At 37.6% G+C, this 21,848-nt stretch overlaps 1 protein-coding gene across 1 annotated transcript in view; it reads right to left on the bottom strand.

Annotated features, from left to right (window-relative positions):
- Positions 1 to 11,787, bottom strand: part of SHOC1 (shortage in chiasmata 1) — a 43,267-nt gene extending 31,480 nt beyond the window's left edge. The window contains exons 1-8 of the mRNA XM_058824259.1: positions 11,743 to 11,787; positions 7,952 to 8,081; positions 7,279 to 7,360; positions 5,491 to 5,681; positions 4,571 to 4,733; positions 2,582 to 2,684; positions 1,736 to 1,886; positions 333 to 440 (exon numbers count right to left, since the gene is read on the bottom strand). Coding sequence (XP_058680242.1) covers positions 333 to 440; positions 1,736 to 1,886; positions 2,582 to 2,684; positions 4,571 to 4,733; positions 5,491 to 5,681; positions 7,279 to 7,360; positions 7,952 to 8,081; positions 11,743 to 11,787 — 973 coding nt within the window. The remainder of the gene's footprint in view (positions 1 to 332; positions 441 to 1,735; positions 1,887 to 2,581; positions 2,685 to 4,570; positions 4,734 to 5,490; positions 5,682 to 7,278; positions 7,361 to 7,951; positions 8,082 to 11,742) is intronic.
- Positions 11,788 to 21,848: the final 10,061 nt, after the last annotated feature.

The raw sequence follows: 21,848 nt of genomic DNA, 5'->3' as shown, positions 1-21,848 counted from the left end.
TCTGCCTTAACTTTCATCTCCCCTCTCTGGGTAGATGAGTTGCTAGATATAAAAAGATCTAAAAATCTAATAAAGTGCAAAAGTTATAGACATTGCTTACAGCCAAATGCAACACGAAGGAATTGTAAAGTTGCTTGTGTTTAGATTATAAAGCTCTACAAAGGAGCATCTGACTTCTACCTCCTTATGGTGTGTGGGTACAAAAGAATAGATTACACAAAGTGAATCTTCTTACCTGTGTGGTACATGTTCTCCAAAAAATAGAATATTAGAGCAACTACTTAAAGAATTCATCTTAAATATTACCCCTTGATTTATACAGATCTTCCTACCTGACTCACAGAATTCCAACATACTTGTGCTAATACTGGAGCAAACCTCTTGTGGAATGGCACAGTACTTGGAAATTTCTATTTTGCATGTAATTTCTGCTTTGAGATCTGAAAACAGATTTTAAAAGGAGCCATAAATGAACCATTTATTAATTTTTCCAGTCAGACCTTTCAGTCTTTTTATCAAAACTCCATGATAAATTGTTATGAAAAATTAATCACGCTTGGTAGCCCCAGATGCTTTAACTGATTAGAGCAGTGCTCAGTCTTGTCCCTTAAGCGACAAAAAAATCCCCCCCCCAATACTGTACAGTCACTATCTGAATTATCCCAAGATCTTATGACTACAATGATTTCCAGAACAACTAAGTAGCCTAAATATAAGTTACTAGGAGTATGTGTATGTAGATTCTTTTGCTACCAAAAAAGGACTAAAACAAAACCACCCAGAATAGGTTGACTTTTATGTACGGAATCCTCAAATCTCTGCAATCTCAGCTTGAAACATGACACATACTAAATATATCAGGGAATGCACACGAAACTGTTTTAATGAAATATCCACTTTTAAAAGTATTGTTTCTGTCTTCAGTAAAGGACTGGTTTACTTCAAACTGCTGTTCTATGAGACACAGAATTCAGCACATATCCTCCATCTTTAGAAGCATTAAGCCGCCTCCTTTGAGCTGCTTCCTGTCCACCAAAAGTGTGGAAAATTATTTATTTTGACTTTAAAAAAGCCCAACCCTCAGGCAATGCCTTTTTCTTTTAACTAAACAAAACACTGTCATACAAATCAATCCATTAGTCAACAACTGTCATCAAAGTTATATTTATCAGTAGTCTGAAAGCATTCAGTAATTTTTCGAAAATTCCTTTCAAGAAACTATTACTGCCATTGAGAATAATCCTGTTATCCATGGAAATATTTAACCATTTTCCCCCAGAAATCTGCTTTTGTGTTTGCAATTACAATGCAACAAAAGCATTTTTGATGGTATGACTGTTCTGCATATAATCTTCTTAGGGATGTCTCTGAAAGTAAACTTAAAAACACATTAGAGAGCACAGCACCAAATTATTATAGCTATATTGATTATATATCTATATCTATATCTATATCTATAGCTATATACAATCACAGCTCAAATTACTTTTGTGTTCAAGATGACAACACAGCCCTGGACTGAGTCAAATGGCAAGTCGTTCACTACCCCTAAAGGAGACCTGTCTAATACCAGAAATTTGGGTGTAACACAGGTCCTAGTTCATCAACAGAACTTCTCATCTGATAAACTGTGAAGTAATTTTTAAGTGAACTCAATATAAAAGAGCTTGACTGTGCTAAATGTGTTCAAATGAAAGGAAAATCAGGTCAAGCACTTAAAAAAACCAACCCTCACCTTCTCTGATCACTTGTTTGCAAAGGTCTTCATCATCTACAGTGACTGAAGCTAAATTTAACACCTTCTTTAGTTCCAAGTATGATGGAACTGCCACAGATCTGCCACTCTTAGGTTTGCTCAATTCTAAATCAACAGGCAACAGGAAATACTGAAAAAATATTAATCACAACAGAACGGCCAGTAAATTTCCTTTCATATGACTGTACAGTCAAAGCTTCTTAAAATCTTCAAATAACTTTTATCCTAAACCAATTTAAGAGCTCTTAGGAGAGAAATCATTTGACATTTACACATGAAGCTTTGCTCAATACAGAGTAAAATACAATGTTACACAACTTCAGATTGACTCAGTGGAGCACAAAAATTGTGCCTTAATTTACAGTTCCCAACCAAGTAAAATCCTCCTTTATTTTACTAAAAGTCTGGTTTTTAGAATTTTGAAAAATGGAGCAAAAAGTAGATTTGAATTCTTTAAAAAAAAAAAGCCAATCTGGCCCTCCAAATCCCAGAACATGTCTTGTAGCCTTCCCTTTCCCAAGCTCATGTCATGGCTTCCTGTTCTAATTAATTTTTATTCTTAGCGTAACAAGTATCTACATAAAACTGCAAACACATCAGGTACCAGGACAAACAGCTTGTCAGAGCAGAGATTCCTAAAAACAGCATCCAAGAATTAAAAAACCATAAATAATGTCAGTGTTTCCTAATATTGGAAACATGAAAGCTTGAAACATTTGGTAAATATGAAAAGAACTCAGTAAGATGACTTGCAGGTGAACAAACACACATGCATAACAGAGAATAACTACTAATGTAATATAGTATGAAAAAACAGTATGATACCTCTTCATCTTTTATAGATACAGTACAGAAACTCTCTTTAATCCCCTGCAAATCATTATGACTCTCTTCCATCTTCATTCCATTTTGCAAAGTCAAACATTCTCTTTAAAAGATCATAAAAGAAAGTAAGTGACTTCTCTATATTACCTAATGTCTAAAACTGAAACTCTTTGCAATAGTTTTGATAGCCATATACATGGCAAACGTATTTCTAAATCCATGCCTTTTCTAAGAAGGCAATTCCAAGTGATGCTGTACTGATCTGTGTAATCAACCAAAGAAAATTTTTAAGAAATAGTTCATTATATGCAGAGTAGAATTGCTTAATATTGGGGCTTGCCTTAAACAGTTACATCAAAAAACCATCATACTATAATTCTTCAGCCTCCCAGCACAAAAGTCCCCTCATGTAAAAGCCCTTTCTGCAAAAGCTGCAGATCTAATTTCTTCCAACGTACAATTTTTTACTAGACAGAAAATCTCTGTAATCTATTTGCCTTATTTATCTTTTGCCACCTTTTGTTCCTATTTTCAGGAAAGATTCAGCATGAAAGAAGGCAGAGTGTGCTTATTACTAGTTAAAGTGAAAACTAAAAGTATGTTCCTGATTTAACTGAAAAACTTTAAAACACTTGGAAGTAAAACTCAGGAATGAAGCTAATACTTGCATTGTAAAGCACGGACGCATGCAGCACAGGGATGAAGATTTGTCAGGCAGAAAGAAAATGCTTCATCAGGCGTTTGTGCCAATTACAGGCACTAAATTTGTAGTGACTTGTTAGGAGAGTAACTTCTTTATCAGTCCCTCACACAACTATCTTCCAAAGGAATATTTTAGATCGCAGAGTACAAACTGTTCTATGTCCAGCCTTGGGCTGCTCATTAATTTTAACTCAAGCGGAAGTCTGTCTAATTGAGTCCCTTTCAGTAATTGCATCTCCCTGTGTGCTGCACTAGGAGATCTGGACTCCCACCTTGGACAGGTCCATGGTTTTGCTAGTCAACCACAGATCCGAAGGTCAGAGCCATTTCTGTAAAGCTTCACATTAGCATTTTTTTCTCCAATTACTGGTATTTCTGAAAGTCATTTATAGAATTTGGATCATGGTCTCTTCATGATCCAATACCCACCTCTTTCACTGTATATTTACAGCATTCATACAGTCTTACATCCAAGATTCACTGCAAGACTGGGCTCATCTTTGAAAAAACAGGCAAACAACCCCATTCCTTCTTGTTCTACTATGGGTACAGTTGGTTCGGTTAGAACCTGTTTTACCTTGCCTGTCAGTCATGCAACCCTTCCAAGTGCAAAGGAAGCAATACAAATAGTCCAGACATGAAGTAAATCAGCACAAATGTTTAGTCAGACTTTATGAATGCATATACACGATGAGTATATTAACAAAATACTAAGCCCATTTTTGATACAGCATAGCTGTTTAAATCTACTGGTTGGTTAAAATTCATGACATAGGTATCATTCAATTAAATTCAATCAACCTAGCAATACAAAACTGAGCAAAATCATAAGAATAAATAATATTTGAACTTGAAGAAAAACAATTCAACAGGGAAAAAGCATGGATTTACTGGCAGCACATCTGAGAGGAGAGAAAAAAGGAACATGGAAGCATATGTAAAATTCTAGCCCTACCAAATTTAGTGATACTTTCATGATAGGGAATCAGTCAGTTTGAGGAAGGACTAAGTCCCTTAAAGATGCACATTTTTTCAGTATTCCAAAACTAATATCCTGATTGCATTTCACATCTATAGAATGTAAGAATGACAATTTCATTAATCCAGTTCTCTTAATGCATATAAATTTCACCCTCCTCATTTTATCCTAAGATGAAAAGCTGAAGTCTTTATGTGTTGCAAACATAAACTAGTTACAAAGGTAAAATACAACAAACATAAAAATGCTAATGGCATTATACACAGACTATATTTTATGTTTAATATTATACAGAAATTTGTAGGTACCTGAAAATATTCTCTGCTGTTAAAAACTGTCCTTCAGAATCCAAAAAGGGATCTTTCACTAAAAAAAACTGTAGTCTGCTCAGAAGTATAGATAAATTTGGCAATTTTTTACGAAAACTTTCAAGATTGTCAATAAAAACAAACTCCTCTTCCAAACACAAATCTGACAAAATAGAAGAAAAAACATTATAAAACAAGATAAAAATACTAAGAATTATCAGAATAAAGAGAATTGTTCAGCAACTGTCGGAATACATGTCAGCAAAACAATAAGCTTTTTACTTTAAACTTAAATCTTAAAACATTTAAAATGCAACAAAGTCTAGACTTCTATGGCCCACATGGTAACCTCTAGTTTTCTTTAGCTTTTTCTTTTGTCTTATATAACACCTGTTAAAAACAAGAGGTACTTTTTTTTCCTTGTTTGCACTTTCACGTATGATAAAGGAACTTTTGAAGTAGGTTCTGGCCAAGAAACTTAGCTCATTGCAATTTTAAATGATGCACTCACTCCTCTCAATCTAACTAGAGTTCCCTAACTACAAAGAAAAAACAATTATAAAAAAAGTTGAAAATTACTGTGAGTTCAAGAAAGATGATATTGTATCAACACAGGTTGGGGAATGAACAAATCAAGAGCAGCCCTGTGAGCAGGACTGGGGGGTGCTGGTGGGTGAGAGGCTGGGCATGACCCAGCCATGGGCACTCACAGCCCAGAAAGCCATCTCTCTTGAGCTATTAAAACAAGCCCTGCTTCTCCAGGGAATAAATCTGTCTTTAGTGGTTATACCTTATGCAACTGCAAAGTTTTTGAACACTCAAATGATTTCATCAATGTTTCTGGAACATGTGCAAAAAACTACAAAAGTTAACAAGATTACTCAACCAAAACTCAGAAAGCAGCGAATTGAACATTTTACCTTGTTGTGGTTCTTTAAATTCAGTGGCATAATAAATCTTCAAATATTTGTCTTGGGTGGAGTCTTCCTTAAAACCATTCTTCATAAGTAAAAAAGATTCTTCTGTGTCAGTCTGAGAGCAAGGATTTGAACTTGGAATAACTTCTATTAAATCATTACTAGTCTGAAACTCTAAAGAGGATATAGGTTTCCTAAAAAACACAAAGAAAATGCCTGATGCTAAAGTTGTAGCAAAATCAATGCTGTAACTTCCCTGACTCCTCAGTGAATCAACAGCACTTAGATGCTCTAAGAACTTTGATAATCACCATATTTACTGAAGAAGATTGGAATTTAGGGTTCTCTCTATTCACTGGATACATGGTCAAACTACATGTTCAATTTTTCCGCAAGAAAAGTCCTTTAAGTTTACACCCAGCATAAAACTGCACAAAAAAAAAAAAAAAAATCAAACCTATTGATGTCATAAGGTTCGTGATAAAAATTTGCTGCTGGGTTAAATGTACACTTTTGTTTCAAAAACCATGAAGAGATAGCAAGTAACAGCAATAGGAAAAAGACAGGGTAAATGAAGAAACAAAACCACTTCTATTTCCTGCAACTTTTCATACTAACCTCAGTACTACTGTTATTTATTAAGAAAGCCTCCCTACTGTTTGCCAAATAAGTAGGAAAATCATTTGACTACAGAAAGGAAAAAAAAAAAACCCATGATTTTCCTGAGCTAAGCATGCATTTGGACAAAAGAGTTACAATAGTTTATTAAAATATGTGTTAATGCTACCTAGATAAATTGACTGCAACAATATAGTAACTCTGACAAGTGCTGACATTTCTGAAGCACCCAAATCAGCTCATCTACAATTATTGTACTTACTATTCTTATTTCAGATAACTGATTTCTCAATTTTGCATCCTATTGATTTATTCATATTTTTAATAATACTTAGCATTACATCATCTTGCTATTTGCTAGTCATCTAAAGGTAAGGCTCATAAAAACAATCAGTGTAGAAGTACACGTCTGAAATTCAGTACAGGACTTCATGTGCAAACAGCAATAGTGGGGAATGTGTGCTGCCCATCTTAAAAAAATCAACTATTTTACAACATTTTGACTGTAGTTCAGAAATTATTTTAAAGCTATAAGTAGTATACTTCACAAGTAATAACTATGCGGTACTGATAATAACTAATATCCAAAGTTTCACATGGCATAAGCGTCTGAAAATCCATGAACCTTAAAGCATTGCCCAAGTTAGAACTTCACTGACATCACTCCGTGTCACTACAGTTTTATAGATAGAACAAACCTAACTGAGTTGCTTATTTTGAGACTACACAGACCACCTCTTCCAAAATCAAAGTCCTAGTAAGGCTTTTCTAGAAAATGGCAAATATTTTAATGCAGACTATTCTAAGTATGGAAAAATATTTTCAAGTCACATAGCTATGCTTGTACAGTTACATAAGATAACTGTCTTAGAGAGGAGAAGGGAAACGGCTTATTTTCATGTTTATGCAGTTTTCAGAGACTTTCTCCAATGTCATAAATAGATTACACAACCATTAAAAATATATACAGAACCAGTGAACTCCATAAAAAGACAATGCTACTTTTAGTGAAAAAACCTATCTTTAAGTTATCTGATAGAGTGTACAGCTCCAGCACACTAGCTACTATCAGGAAACATCTTCATATTCTGTTTTCATCATTAATACATAAATCACAAAATACCTGAGTGATATCAAAGAAATCATAAATGTTTTTAACTTAAAGTTACTGACTTTTCCAGGAAATCCTCCACAGGTAAAATTCTCTTCCACTGATCCAATACTGAAATAGCCATCATGTTCTGTGTTGAACCAACTAAGATGAAAAGGAGAAAAAAATTAATGCAGAAAATATTTAAATTAATTTTTATATATTGATTAAGTCATTGCAGAAGTTAATCAAACTTTACACATGATGCATAGAAGAAAAAACACCTTTAGTTTCCATTAGCAAAAGTAATACAAACGCACAAGAAAGATGCAAACACTTTTATGCATGTATTTCCCTTTGTCATTCGAAGACCTCATTTTTTGCCACATCTCATAACCTCAGCATCATCTTCCAAACCTCTCCCAGCTAATCAGATTTGGTATTTTACTTATCTCTGATCATTGCTTTTCTTCCATAATCATTTCTCTGGAAAGAAATCTATCCAGAGAACTCTACAAACTAATCAAATATAATCTCATTTATGATGCCTCATATAAAATAATATACTCAAATAAATATCCATTGCCCATTTGCCTCAATTTGGACAATGAAGATGTTCTACCTTCAAAAGCTATAAGAAAGGGCATAGTGCTATGTCTGGAATATTTTTTATCAGATTTATCTCATTATGGATAAACACAAGTTTTTTTTCATCTACAGTAAATCTACAGTAAACTTAAGGATTATATTACATACTTCTAGTCCATGGCTTCCTATACTTATCATCAGCAAAGAGTCCATTGAGATGATACTTTTCATCTTGATGCAAACAGGGAGGAAAGCAAAGTGAAAATTTCCAGATGGAAAACTTCTGCCTTGCCATGCTCTGAATAAAAAAAAGGCATGTGATAAAGTCATGAGAGAGATAGCTCCATTCTTTTTGTGTACTGCCTCTTCAAACATTCCCACTGCTTTCAAGGGTTTTATTCTTCTTAAGAGAAGATACTAACATCTACCTGATTTGTTATTTAACTTTTAATCTACACGTCTGAGTATGCAGAATTGAACATACACTTAGCTAAACTTTAACTAAGCTTTGAACGTGCAATTACACGTGCCTATCTTAACACTTGGAATGGTCTCCTGAATGGACATATGGATAAGCTGACCAGAAACAATTTAGCATCATTCCTACTACTGCTGTTTCAAGTGCTTTTAATATTCTAAGGCCTCCTGTCTTTCATGTGTCATTATGAGCTAATGAAAGCACTTTTAAAGCCTTTCATTTTCTCTAAAACCAGGGACAGTAATCAATTGAATTCTGGAATGAAATACTTTATGTGGCAAGTTTAGTAACTTTTCCCTGAATCCAAGTTCAATAAACTACCTTACAATTCTTTTGTCACAGAAACCCATGCCTAGTACTTATGCAATAGAGCACAGAACCAAAGAATAACCAGTGAGTTCAGGAAGCAAAGAAAAATTATACTTACACATTTGTGTTTAATGAGTTTATAGAAAGAAGAAGAAAGAAGTTGTTCTTTAAAAGTCTGTGGAGTTAAAGGCATATTGGAAAAGAGAACTAGCTATAGTCATGTGGAACAACATAGTGAATGAAACCAGAAACTTTTCTCTAGCTGTAAACCCATTGCCTCACTTCAGCTGTGTTGCTCCAGCTCAAAGAACTGCCTGACCATTCCAACATATGCTGTCAAGCCAAATATTGCCTGTACTACTAGAAATCTCAGGTGACAGACTACAAATATTTGAAATATTTCACTGATTTGGACTGCAACCAGACTAACCATGCTTTGGTGTACTTTTCAAACCTTCCTATAAGAAAAGAGAAAACCTAGGGGCAAAGAAATCCCAAAACCACAAACCAAAATAAACCAACATCGACAAACAAACAAACACATGGGAAGCAATGAAAACAAATACTGCCACTGCATGAATACAAATCCTTTTTCAATTTCTATTTAATCCTTTGTGGGATAGTTACAATTCTGGAAATGCTAGTTAATTTTAATTAAAAATCCGAAAACTCCTGCCATCATAGCATCTTTTCCTTAAAAGGCTCTTGTGAAAAAACAGATCTGATCCAATGGAGTTCTTCTTGCCTAAGTCAAAGCATGGCATTTCCTCACTGATCTCTTTCAAAAATTCTGAATAAAGAAGACAGAATCAGACAACTATGGGCAGCTGGACCAATGTCTTCTACATGTTACTGGCCATGTATCAGTTTAGGCAATCTGTATTGGAGTTACTGCTGAAACAACTGCATTTATCATAAAATAAAGGGCAGCTAGTAAATTTCCTAATAGAGATAACAGAAACAGGAAATGCTATGGATAACCCTTCTCTTCATTAAAAGAAGCTGTCGGAATTTGCATATAAAAGTTGTCAAAGGACACATAGGATAAAGAAGAATGCTACTGCTACTGTAGAAGCTGTTGAACAAGCAAGTATATACAATAATAAAACAGAGATCTGAAAGAAATTTGAAACACCACTGTGTAGTTTTACTGAGGCTAACTTTAGCTTAATAGCTAAAATTGTTTTCTGTCACTGATATCTGTGAAGTGGAAGAAATACATCCTAGAGCTATTATCACAGGTAATAGCCTTAAACCAGGAAAATGGTGCATTTTACAAAATATTTTAAATGAAACAGTTCAAAGGGTAAAGTTTAAGCTAGATTAGTTCACTTTATAAAGTCTGATAAAACACAATTTTTCTTGACATTCTCAAATACATAAAAGTATTTTTCAAGGCCATTATTAATAGCTGTAGCATTCAATCAGTACATGTTTACCCCTGTTTATCAAGAAAATATAAAGGTCTCTGCACATTTTTCTTCCAACTGAAAGATATTATCCCAGTTCCATTCAGTTTGCATGTATTGTTTTCTTATAACACTAGAAAAACTTGCACTACCAAGATGACTTTGCAATCACACCTACAACACTCAGGAGCATGAAGTTCGTAACTCTTGTGTCTAGGATGACTGAAAGTATCTTTCTTCAAAGATACTTATAAAGAGAAGCTGGAAAAACTACACCTGCAATTGATATAAGTGCATAACAAGTACATTAGGAGCAGGATTCTGCATCCACTTAAGTGAGCTATGTGCAGGAAGCAGTTTGATATAAGGTCATTGAATTCCAGTGTTTCCTAAAACCTGGAAGCTTTAGTCAAGGGCAATTGATAGAGGAAAAATCAACATAGCTTTTTCTAGAGGGCAACAACTAGGCACAAGAGTGGAACCAGTCCCAGCACAGCATCTCCCTTGCACAGTCAGATCTGTATACCTTTAAATGTGTGACCACATCCTTGTGGTAGCACCACAGAGCGAGATTTACTCTGCTCCAGAGCAGCCGTTCAGCAGGTCCCTCAGCATTTCTCTTATAAAAGTTTTCAGTTGTCCTGATGTCAGAACCATCCTCCTCAAAACTCAGCCAAGAAAAGCCATGCAATTCTCTTTTGCATAAAGCCCATGACATGTTTTGCTAACACAGCTATTTTTGAGGAACTTGGAAACAACTGGTGATCAAGCTCAATGGAACTACACTGAGAAGATATCCACACAAACACTGCATGACAGACTGCATACTGCAGGAATTACAACAGAAAAAGAAGTTCTGGTTGCTACAATCTAAGAAAACAGCAGGGACAGACAGAGGCACTATACGGAACAGCTGCTGTACCCTAAAGAAAGGGATGTGGGCGATATTTCATAATACAGACTGCAGTTCAACCACAAGTGCTACAGCCAGACCACTTCCCAGGCTGCAATTCTCCAGTTAAGTGCTAGGATCGCCTCCGAGTGCCCCTCTGCTCCCCCTGAACTCCTGAAGGCCTCATGTCTTGCTACATTGTTCTGCTCACACACCACAAATGCCCCCCTCTGGCAAAACACCCCTCTGCTCCTCGGCAAGAGAAGTCTCATATTTGGTCTGTGGCCTTTCTTTGAAAATATAAGTAAGTGAAAACCAGTTATGACTGGGTACTTTGGGGATAAGAGGTTGTAAAATAGTCATCGTTTGTGTGAGGAAAAAAAAAAAAAAATCTCCTTTCCATGAATTTAATCTAAAACATTGCAAGAACTTTTCCCTACAATCATTAAGGAATACAGCATTATTTATCACTATTCTAATACACACCAAAGTAGCTAAAAAGTTGGATTATTTCTCCAGAAAGTAATTAATTTAATTTAACAGTGTATTCTCCAAAGAAAGCTCTGGGCAGAAAACTTCTATGTGCATAATAAGTAAATCATTATAAGTAAATGCAACAGACACTAAAAATAACTGATGTTTTACAGTCTGTGCAAAATTGTACCTAAATTCTCTTATTAAAAAAGCCTGTAATCACTTCACTATGTTATCCCACAAAGTGCAGCACAAAAGCCTCTCTTAACGAGAATTTGAAAAAAAGTATTCGTTTTCTTTTTTAATGTGCACTCAATCTTTTAGCACAATCTTTTCTCAATTTCACTGAATTTGCTATATTTTGTTCAGACTATTAAGAGAAACAATAAAACCATACCTCATATAAATAGTCTGTTGAGTGATACTTCAAAGCTGCAAACATCTTGTTTTGTGATGTTCTCAGCATTTCAGTTGTCTGGAAGACATACAGAATACGGATCAGTTAAAAACTTTTCATATCACCTCAAAATGTTGAAAGAGGAGGTCAAATTTCAGGTTCAACATGAATAGCTTCATAATGTCTAGCACATGCACAATGTAGCAGAAGGCTACACAAAGCATTCAATAATCTTCCTCTGGAAGGAAGTAACAGACCAACTACAGACCATGAACATTTGATTTCTTTCTGAAAGAACTGGGTTTTTTTATTTTTTTAGCTATGCTTCTTGGTGTTTATTTCTCATAAAACCTCTAGAACCATTAAGAGAATGTAGGCAATACAAATTATCTCCCTTAAGTAATAACTCTTAAATTAACTGATTCAGTGATTTTAATGGATTATAAATTTGTTTTTAAAGGTACTAATTCTCACTGCCCCATGTATTTGTGAGGGGGCTTTCCCCCTTCTTCCAGTTTCACAAGAAAAAAGGAGATATTGTATAAGCTAGTTGAGAGCACCAGGTCTCTAAGTGAGTTGATGCTTCTGAGGGGAACCAGGAGAAAGGCAAAAGCTATACAAGGCTAGAGACACAGTGTGAATGCAAAATAGGATATATTGTAGCTGGCATCCACACAAGGTAATACAGTACTTTTTCTTAATCAAAAATAGGCGGAAGACTCAAACTCAGATAATTACATTAAAAAGTGCATGATGTAATTTAATTTTAATAAAATGAACTGTAGGGCCATAAAGAAAACCTGTGACAGAAGGCAATTTTCCTGTATGTATCAGTAAGTATCATGACATGAGGCTAAAAAACTGCCTACCTTACAAATTTGGAAATACCAATTACAGATATGAATGTAATAGAATTTGAACCAATTCTATGGTGGAGGAAAAGGTGACTTAGGGGGTAGTTGGTTACTTGAATGGAGTCTGGACAGAGAAAAGTAGTGCAGGAGAAGTAAAAAGGTAGGTTCAGGCAAAGAAACAAAAAAGGCTAAAACATATACAAAATCATATTGAGAACAAAGTAGAAGGGAACCTTCTAAGGGAAGGAGTGTGGATAGCTTGAAGCAGTGGGCCAAAATCACAAGATCGTAGAGAAAATCCTTTGGACAGCCTGCTGGGCGCTCCATCAGATCTACATCCAACAGACTTGGTGTGGGAGAGTGGAGCAAGCAGGGACGGGTTGGTAAGCAGGGATGGATCCACACCTTAAGTGCTGGAAGGCAGTGGACAGTACTGCACCTTAGCATAACTGATGTGTATCACTGACTAAAACTTCTTTGTAGCAACATAACCATGGGATAATTCAAGTATTAGCTATAGAATTGTAACTACTACTCCCAGTGATAAAATTTGAATGAATACACTAGAAGTAGCGAACTGCTCAGTACTCACTCCAGGTATCACTAGTTCCTTAAGGGTGTGTCAATCAGTAAGAAAAAAAACCACTACGTTCATCCAGCTACGTGCATGCACTATGCACTACGTGCATCCAGCTACGTTCCAAATTTCCAATTTAAAACTGAAAAAGTGGGACCTAGAAATACCAGTCTGTGAGCCTACAAGGAAGTCTTCAAACTTTTTAAACCAAAAATAACGAGTATGACCCTGCTTCATTCTCCAAGGACTCGAGGGAACACCACGTTCCGTAAACGAAATATTCTGGATGAGGAACTTCTGCCAGCATCAAATGTTTTTAAATCTACCAACAGGAACGAAGCACAGTGACCCACCTCAGCCCCTCACGCCGCCACGACAGCCCTTCCCTCAGCGCCGCGCCGCCTTCGCCCCGCCCTCTCGGGACTGGGAACCCAGCCCTCTGATTGGCGGTCTCCCCTAGCGTTCCCCTCTGATTGGCGGTCTCCCCTAGCGTTCCCCTCTGATTGGCGGTCTCCCCTAGCGTTCCCCTCTGATTGGCTCTCTCGCCGTGCTTGTCCCCTCTGAGTGGGGGCCGCTGCTCCCGCCTCCCGCCCTTCCCTCAGGAGCGGAGCGTCCCTAATCGCTGCGCGGACAAAGGGGAATCCTCAGGAGTTGGCCGATAGGAAAGCTTACGTATTTTTCGAAGCTGAAAATATTTTTAAAGCAGTAAATGCACAAGTAAAAGCAGTTAAGTAACTTCTTCTGTTCCGCGGGTAGCAGCTTGCATGGGAGAAGAAGTTAAAAGGACGGGACCGAGTTAATTTTTAAAGGGATCATATCGGAACGGCTGATCTGCTGCCTGTTACCTGGGGAAGAGAAATAGAACGAGGCCACGACTTACTACGCAGAAATGCTTACTCTTCTATGTTCGGAAAACCAGTGGAATGTCAGTGACAGTCAGTTTACAGCTTACGGGAAAAAAGAGTGGGTTTGTTTGGTTATTTTTTTTGGGTTTTTTTTTTTTTTTTTTTTTTTTTTTTTTTTTTGTTTTTCTTTTTTTTCTTTTTTTTTTTTTTTTTTTTTTCTTTTAATAGTTGCCTAGGTTGCTCTCTGAAACCTCAAGCTGCTGCCTGTTGAACGGTGTTTCTCAGAAGGCAGTTTAGTGTCAGATTTCTGCAGTGTCCAGACTCTTGACTAGTCCCTGGAATGACAAAGATTTCAGGAGTAGCTGTGCAAAGGCCCCATCTCCCCTCCCCTGCCTCACACCACCCTAGCTCGTAAATAGGCCCAGCACTTCTGCTCGCTGAAATGACACCTTGCTGTTGTTGGTGACACTAGGCCATTTATTGTCCATCCATGCCTTCTCCTTTTGCCATGGATGTGGACACCCACAGAGAGCCCATCCGAAGTGCAAAACCCCTTGGCAATGCTGCAGCAGGTGCCTTGAGCTGCTTGGTATAATAGTTTGGGGAGTCTGGAAAAATGCATCTCTTCTAAGAACTCATTGCAGGTTCAGTTCCACATGAGGGTTGGTTTCTCTGTGGAAAACAAAATTTATGCTTTTCACTCTAGTTCCAGGAATTCCATCAGTGTTTATAGATTCCAGTGAGTGAAAAAGTTAAATAAAAAGCATATGACAGACTGTTTCTTTACTGCTATTGGGGGTAACTGGGGTTTTAAATTTTTTTTTTTTAAGCCTGAGGATGGGTTAAACTCAGTCACAGGAATCTTGCTAGTGTTTCCTAGTTAGATATTCATATGGAAAATGCAAATGCTGGTAATTGAGTTTTCTTGGTATTTATATATTTATAATATATTTTTATTCCGTTCTCTGAGAATGAAGAGATGAATTGTTAGGCCAAGTAGGCACAATACAGAACCCACTAACTTCCAATTGAAATGTTTCATTCAGAAATCCATCCTCTCTAGTTGGAATATAGAGAAATGCATGTTTTACCCATGTTAAGATGACCCCACCCCATCCCCAGGAGAAAGAGAAGCTGTTGGCAGAGGTTCAGGCCCCTGGCACAGATGCCCCAGGCTGAACAGGAAAGGTGAGGGGGTATTTGCCTGGTGCAGAAGCTGGTGCAGTGCCACTGCACGGCCTGCAACCTTCCCGGTGTTCACACTCCTCCCTGCATGCTTCCTGCAGGGCTCGCTCCCCTTCCTGCAAAAAGCACTGCAAGATATTGGCTGCTGAGGCAGGGGACAGGGACTCTTGCTGCCCTGTGCCAGGGCATGCTGGTGCATCCCCTTATTTCCCTTCAGGGTCAGGATTAGTATTCATGACTTGAGGAGGGGTGTGAAGCCCCAGCTATGCTCATGGCCTCCAGCCATGCTACACGAGCCTAGATATGGAGCAGCCCTGCCTAAAAGGCTGATGCAGCCTGGGGATGTGCTCCACATGTGGCAGCCTGTAGGGACACAGGGATGCTCTCAGGGAGGGGAGGCACTGGAGAGACCACCACCTGCTTCTCACCCTGTGTGAGCAGTCCGTCCACAGCCCCTCCTCTGCCTGCCCAACTCCACCTGTGCCTTGGGGTCTTTTCCTCAGGAGCAGCCCCTACTGCAGACCAAGCTTGCTGAACTCTGTTCTCGGGGGACAGACTCAAGGAGACCATGAGTGTCTGAGAGACAGTGTGCATCCTACCACCGGAGCAGGGCAAGGAGACTCAGCCGGACGAGAAATGGACACTTCCACAAGCAGGCAAGAGTTGCACCTGCTGCCGAAGGCTTTAATTTCCCTTCAGTTATCTAGAAGCAATCTCAGAGCATCTGAGTAAGCATCTGCCAGTAAGTAATGCCATAACACTTCAAGTGAAAACAAAGAACAAACAGATTTTTTTAAACTTGTGAATTAGTGTAATGATGAAAGCAATAAAATCTTATACTAACCTTCATTTCAGGAAAAATGTAGCTGGAAAATATAATTAGTAAGTGTAAGTCTAAAAATGGTGATGAGAGAAGAATAAAAAACTTGATGACAGAGGGCACATAGCTAATTTCTAACTAGCGTGCGTGAAAAATGAAGACAGTTGCCATATTAATTCCTCATTTATAGAAAAATGTACGCCCATGTGTTGCAAATCCAGCAGTGGTTGTGGAAGAGGTTTTGTGAAAGGCTGCTGTGGACATAATTGAGTTCCACTAGGGGCTATCATTGTCACACATCTAGGAGAACAGTTTTCTCTTGCAAGAGCAAAGTGTAGGCAGAAAAATCCCACAGGGACTGAAAAAGAAGGGCTTCAGATCTCCAGGTATCTCCTTTCAAGAGGTCTTTGTATTAGCCCAAAGTCTGTCAGAAGGGAAAAATCTCATGAGGGAAATTGGATTTAGTGATAGCCCCTGAAATAAAAGTACAATGCTTTCATGAAATTTTGATGTATTTTCTTTGCTGCTTTATTTGCTTTCTTTTTGAGAGAAAATAAAAACTTTATGACAACTAAATGATTGTGCTGACACAGAAGTTTTGTGAACTTGTTTAACAGTTCCCAAATACTGCAAATTATCATTCCATCTTCCTAGAAAAACCATGTATCTATGGTGTGTGGTCATTGGCATATAATACTAAAGATTTTGTTTTTCCAAATCCTGTTTGTTGAGGAGGAAGTATTAGGTAATATTTTTGCCTTTTTTTCTTTTTTTTTTTTTGGTATGAAGATTACTTCTGTCACATGTATCTCACTAAGCCCTGAAAGAAGTTCAAGTAAATAAGTAATACCATTGTATTATTAAGAATGTTTTTTGAAATACATTTGCAAACCTTGTCTTATACTAACCAGAGTAGGCATCAGAGTGAGTGACCCTAGAAGGTGACTCCAGCCCATGTGCATGGTAGAGGAAACTCATTTAAAAGTGACCTTATAAAGATGTGCTGGCCACTGACAACCCTGGAGACACATAAAAACTCCACATGAGTGAAATGTTTTTATTCTGTGATACCTGTAAGATGAAAGCTTTGTTATTGTTCATTTAAAAAATTGGTCTAAGACATTTTGCAGTGGGATAATGTAGTATAATACTTTGCCACAGGTATGGTCGCTGTAGAAATGTGGTGAAAGCATAAAGCACTGCCTCAGAGAAAGTACAAGGCAAAATAGGTATACTTGTTTCAGTGTTTCTCAGTGAAGTGATTTACCTGTCTGAGACAACTGCAGCAATATTTCCAAAAATTCCTGGGACAGTTAGTTATGGTGACTTGAGTCTAAATCTGAACAGTCCTTCCTGTTATGCACAGGTAGGAAGCTTATGAAATTCTGGACTTTTCAGTGGCCATGTGTGTTTTTAATCACCAGGGAGAGACATGCATTGTTTAATTCAAGGAGTTTATTGGCAGGGTCCCTGTACAGTCAATATAGGTTCTCTGTATTTCAGTGCATGGAGGAGTGCTGTGTGTTTCATTGCTCAGGCTGGGGAAGGGCTTAGCTACCAAGCCTGTCTCTAAACTCAGATACATGCAAAGTGTGAAGTTGGATGGATTACTCCCAGCAGTCCTGGGTTGCATTTCTGGCCTAGAAACACCATTCTGCACTGAGCATGTGCCATTAAAAAGAACTCAACATCCTTGTCTTCCTTACTGTGTTGTCATGCTGCCATTCCTGTCTCTGCTGTCTTAAACTTTTGCCAGGTTATGGCAAAATATATTCTGCCTAATGGAAATATATAATGCAAATATATAATGCTTAAGGGCAGCACCTCACATAGAGACACACATCTGAAATACTGTCCTCCATTAATTGCTGCAGCTCTCAGACCAGATCAGTAGACTACCTGCACTTAATGCTTAATTACACAAGCCTTCACGGCATCTGGATCATTGCTGGGAAACTCTATATGTTTAACATTTCCTCTACAAGCTCAATAGTAGCTTGCTCCACTGTGATGTGTGAGTGGAGGATTCATGTTGCAGGACTCTGTGAAACCTGTACCATACGGTCACAGAATGGTTTGGGTTGGAAGAGACCTCAAAAGATCCTCTAGTCCAGCCTTCCTGCCATGGGCATATCTGTCTTCTACTAGACTAGGTTGCTCAAAGCCCTATCCAGCCTGGCCTTAAACACTTCTAGGCCTTATCCAAAATGGCCTTAAACACTTACTGGGATGGGACATCCACAGCTCGTCTGAGAAACAGCTCGTCTTTCACCCAAGCTGCCAGTAGAGGAAAGGTGAGGGGTTGAAAAGAGAAAGGAGGCAACATGCTGACAGCAGAGTGGCTGAAGAGGTCGAGGATACACTCCTTTACTATGTGTTTTAGGAAGGTCTCACTGCAACATACAGCCAAGGCAACAGGAGGAAAGCAGGGATTGTATTTTAAGGTTTTAGAACGTTTGTGAATTATCATAAGAGTACAATGCTGTGAAATACAGAGGTCCAGATTCAGGGAAGGTACCTCTGCAATGTCCTTAGTGATATAACAAATCAAACAGGAATTATCTGAAACCAGATATTGTGTTTAGGTGGAGGAAACCAAACAGAAAACTGCAGAAGGAGCAAAGATAAACACAAAATTTGCATGTGTTATTGGGTGGTTCTCTTTCCTGAAGACAGTTTTCCAAGTCTCAGTGTGGTTATTACACCAACTAAGCCTCTCAGGCATTGTTTCATGCATATTTTCTGCACTTGCTAAATATTTGTAGTGGTTGTTAGTTTCTGTGAGCTCATTTGATGATGGAGGTGAGGCATTTACATTTGTTTTTCTCCTGTGTATCCAGAACTGTGAAAATTTAGGTATTAATGAAATTCTTAATAAAAAGGGCAACAGTCAGGCTATTCATAGTACTGACATGGGGTTGGTGATAAGCTGCAGCTTTTTTATTCTCTTGACTTCAGCAAGTATTTATAAATAGCTTGAATAGTTCTCTCCAGGACAGGTCTGTGGCTGACCAAAACTGCCCTAACATCTTGAGCAGTCATCTTGGACAAAGTGTCTTGGGATTTGGACATGGAGAAGCTAAGTGCTTCAGCATTACAGTATTTATTTATTAAAGTCGCAGTATTTATTGCTGTTGTCACTGGTTTTTTAATGAACAGCAAATTAACAAATTTTGAATAACACAGTTGAAATTTTAATTTGTTAAGCCAAATAATTGTGATGTATTTGTAGACTGAGGTAGTTGATAGAATGCTAAAGCAAATCCGTGAAGCTCAGCTTATCAAGTGTTGCATTCAAATGTAAAAGTTTAGTAAAAATCTGTTTGCTTGAGTGACATATGCTTTTTTACTTAGGAGACTTACATATGGGTTAAAATATGGAGATCTCTTCTACTGAACATTTTTGCACATGAGTAACTGTAGTAAATACACAGAAATATGATTTGTGTCTCCAGATGTCTTGACTTTGGCTAATGTTTAGCAATTTTTTACAGTAGCACTTCAGTTAAACCTGGAAAAATACATTAATCAGGATATAAAACTGTAACAGAAACAAAGAGATGCTGACAGTGGTAGGAAGTGTTACATCCCATGAGTTTTCATAAGTCTCCTGAACAGGGAGAATGCATTGTTGTAGCCTGTTCTAGATGACTTTATTGGCTTTGATATGCACTAAATCACTGAGAAAAGAATAATTTTTTCATGTAGGAATTGCAGGAAGATATTTCTGGTGTTGCAGTGAAAAGCACAGGTGTGCCTAGAAACTATCTGAACGTTTTGGCTATTGTAACTATGATGGAGCAGTTTTCCTGGATAAATGGGGTTTTCAGAGATTTTTGAGAGTTTCTCCAGATGCTTTCTTATCCCAGTCAGACTCAACATCTTCTGGTCTGAGCTGAAATGAAGCCAAGTTGTTGACATTCCGCATACTAAGTTTGACAGGTCCTAGTATCTTCCAGCTCTGAAAGCCAGTTAACTATCAGATTAATGACAGGACTCTAGTTCAGATACCATCTCAGGAGTTTCTACTGCTTACAAATGGGACTTACAAATGGGAGGGCAGGGCAGCAAGTCTGAGCACTGAATAATTCTATCTCTGCTGCTGGAAGGATGACCTGCTCTTTCTGTCAAGCACTTCAGGCAATAATGAGAAAAAAGAACAAAATTAAATTGGTCTTTCTCTCTGTCAAAGGAATCAGCAGCCCCCTGTGATTGTTAAAATGGAGGGCCTTGAATAAATACTTGTAGCAGGAGAGTCTAAGGAAGTAAGAACCTGCAATGACAAATTCTTTGTATATGAGGTAAGTGTCCCAGTCTGTACTACAATGGGCAGTGAGCAGGGACTGACATCATGATCTCACAAGGACTAACAGCTGGTTGTGAATTCTTTTTATATAAGCTTAACTGTTCACTGAACACTTCCAGACTGTTAAGGTGTTGACAGATTCTTGGACATTAAAGTCCAAAACAAATGCAGTTTTTTTGCAAGGCTGTGATGTAATACATCAGATAACGCACTAATGGGTATTTGGAATGCACTCAGGAGCTGTGATGTCTGGTATAGGGTAGGGCCTCTGAAAAATAGACTTTAAAATATATGTTTTTAAAGAGCTAGAATAAGTACAGCTCTGCAATTAAATATTTCAAGGCTTTGTAACAGCAGTGGTAGTTCCAAGGAGAGTTCAGTTTTTCTAACTAGACAGAATCTTTGGCAAAATGATCAACTCAGAATTTATCTGAGTTCAGGAGATGTCAAGATGTCTGTGCTTGGGACTATGCTGATAATATTCTGGCTGCAATTTTTAAACTATCCTTCAAACAGCTTGTGGGGGTTAAAGACAGCATTATGGTCAGAAAACTTCAAGTGGACCAATAATGACAGACTTATTTCTTTCCCCTTCACCTTTCACCAGTCATTAGGTGTTGCCAGACCAACATGTATTATCTATTTATTCTGTCAGCAGATGCAATGTGTATTGGTGGCTGTTGGAGGAGACATGAGACCAGACTGGATGTAAAGGCGTTTGATATAGGAAGCTACATTCAACATTTCAAAACATCTATGAGTTGCTGGGCATTTTTACTTGGTTTCTCCAGACTTTTATCATCTGTTTGGCTTCATATTCCACATCTGATAGACCACAGAGGGAGGCTTGTTTTGAACTGACATTAAAAAGCCATAAAAGTTTAGCTACTGAAAAACCATCACCCACTGTTTACTGAAGTGTTGTATTGCTGACATTGTAAGCATTGTTGAGTAAAATATTTTCCAAATTGTGGCATTTAGTAAATATTTGTAAGCACCAATGCTTTCTCTTTATGTGGATGTGTAAAACCTAGTGACAAGGGTTTGGTACTTTTTAAGGGGAAAACAAAAGAAATTATCACATAGAAAATAGACTCTGTAGGTACTTCATAGCAGGGATAGCTTGTTTTAAAGAAAAGGTCCTAAAATGTATGTTACGGATGGTAACATATATTTTATTAAGATTTTATTAACAGACAGTGTCTAATATACTCTGGGGACTGGCAATTTTGAGGATGTTAGTTGCCCAAGAAACAGAGGTAAAACTAAAAGTATGCAATGTGCTTTGCCTTATCAAAGTGTCGTCTTCTCACTTCTGATGCCAATTCTTATTCTTATCCAAGCCTGACTTTGAGTAATGTATTACAACAGAAAATGCTTTCAGAATCATGGATCAAAGTGTCATAATTATTGCAAGATGTTTTAAAGTCAAGTTTCAGTTTATGAATGTATTTGAACAAATTATTTGGTGTAGTGAGAGGGTAGTTAATGTTTTGTTCTGGAGTTCTTTCTTATGTTT

The sequence above is a fragment of the Ammospiza caudacuta genome, chromosome Z (assembly GCF_027887145.1).
Source record: "Ammospiza caudacuta isolate bAmmCau1 chromosome Z, bAmmCau1.pri, whole genome shotgun sequence".
Classification (NCBI taxonomy): domain Eukaryota; kingdom Metazoa; phylum Chordata; class Aves; order Passeriformes; family Passerellidae; genus Ammospiza; species Ammospiza caudacuta.
The sequence above is the reverse complement of the archived record's forward strand: the minus strand, read 5'-3'. Positions and strand labels throughout refer to the sequence as shown.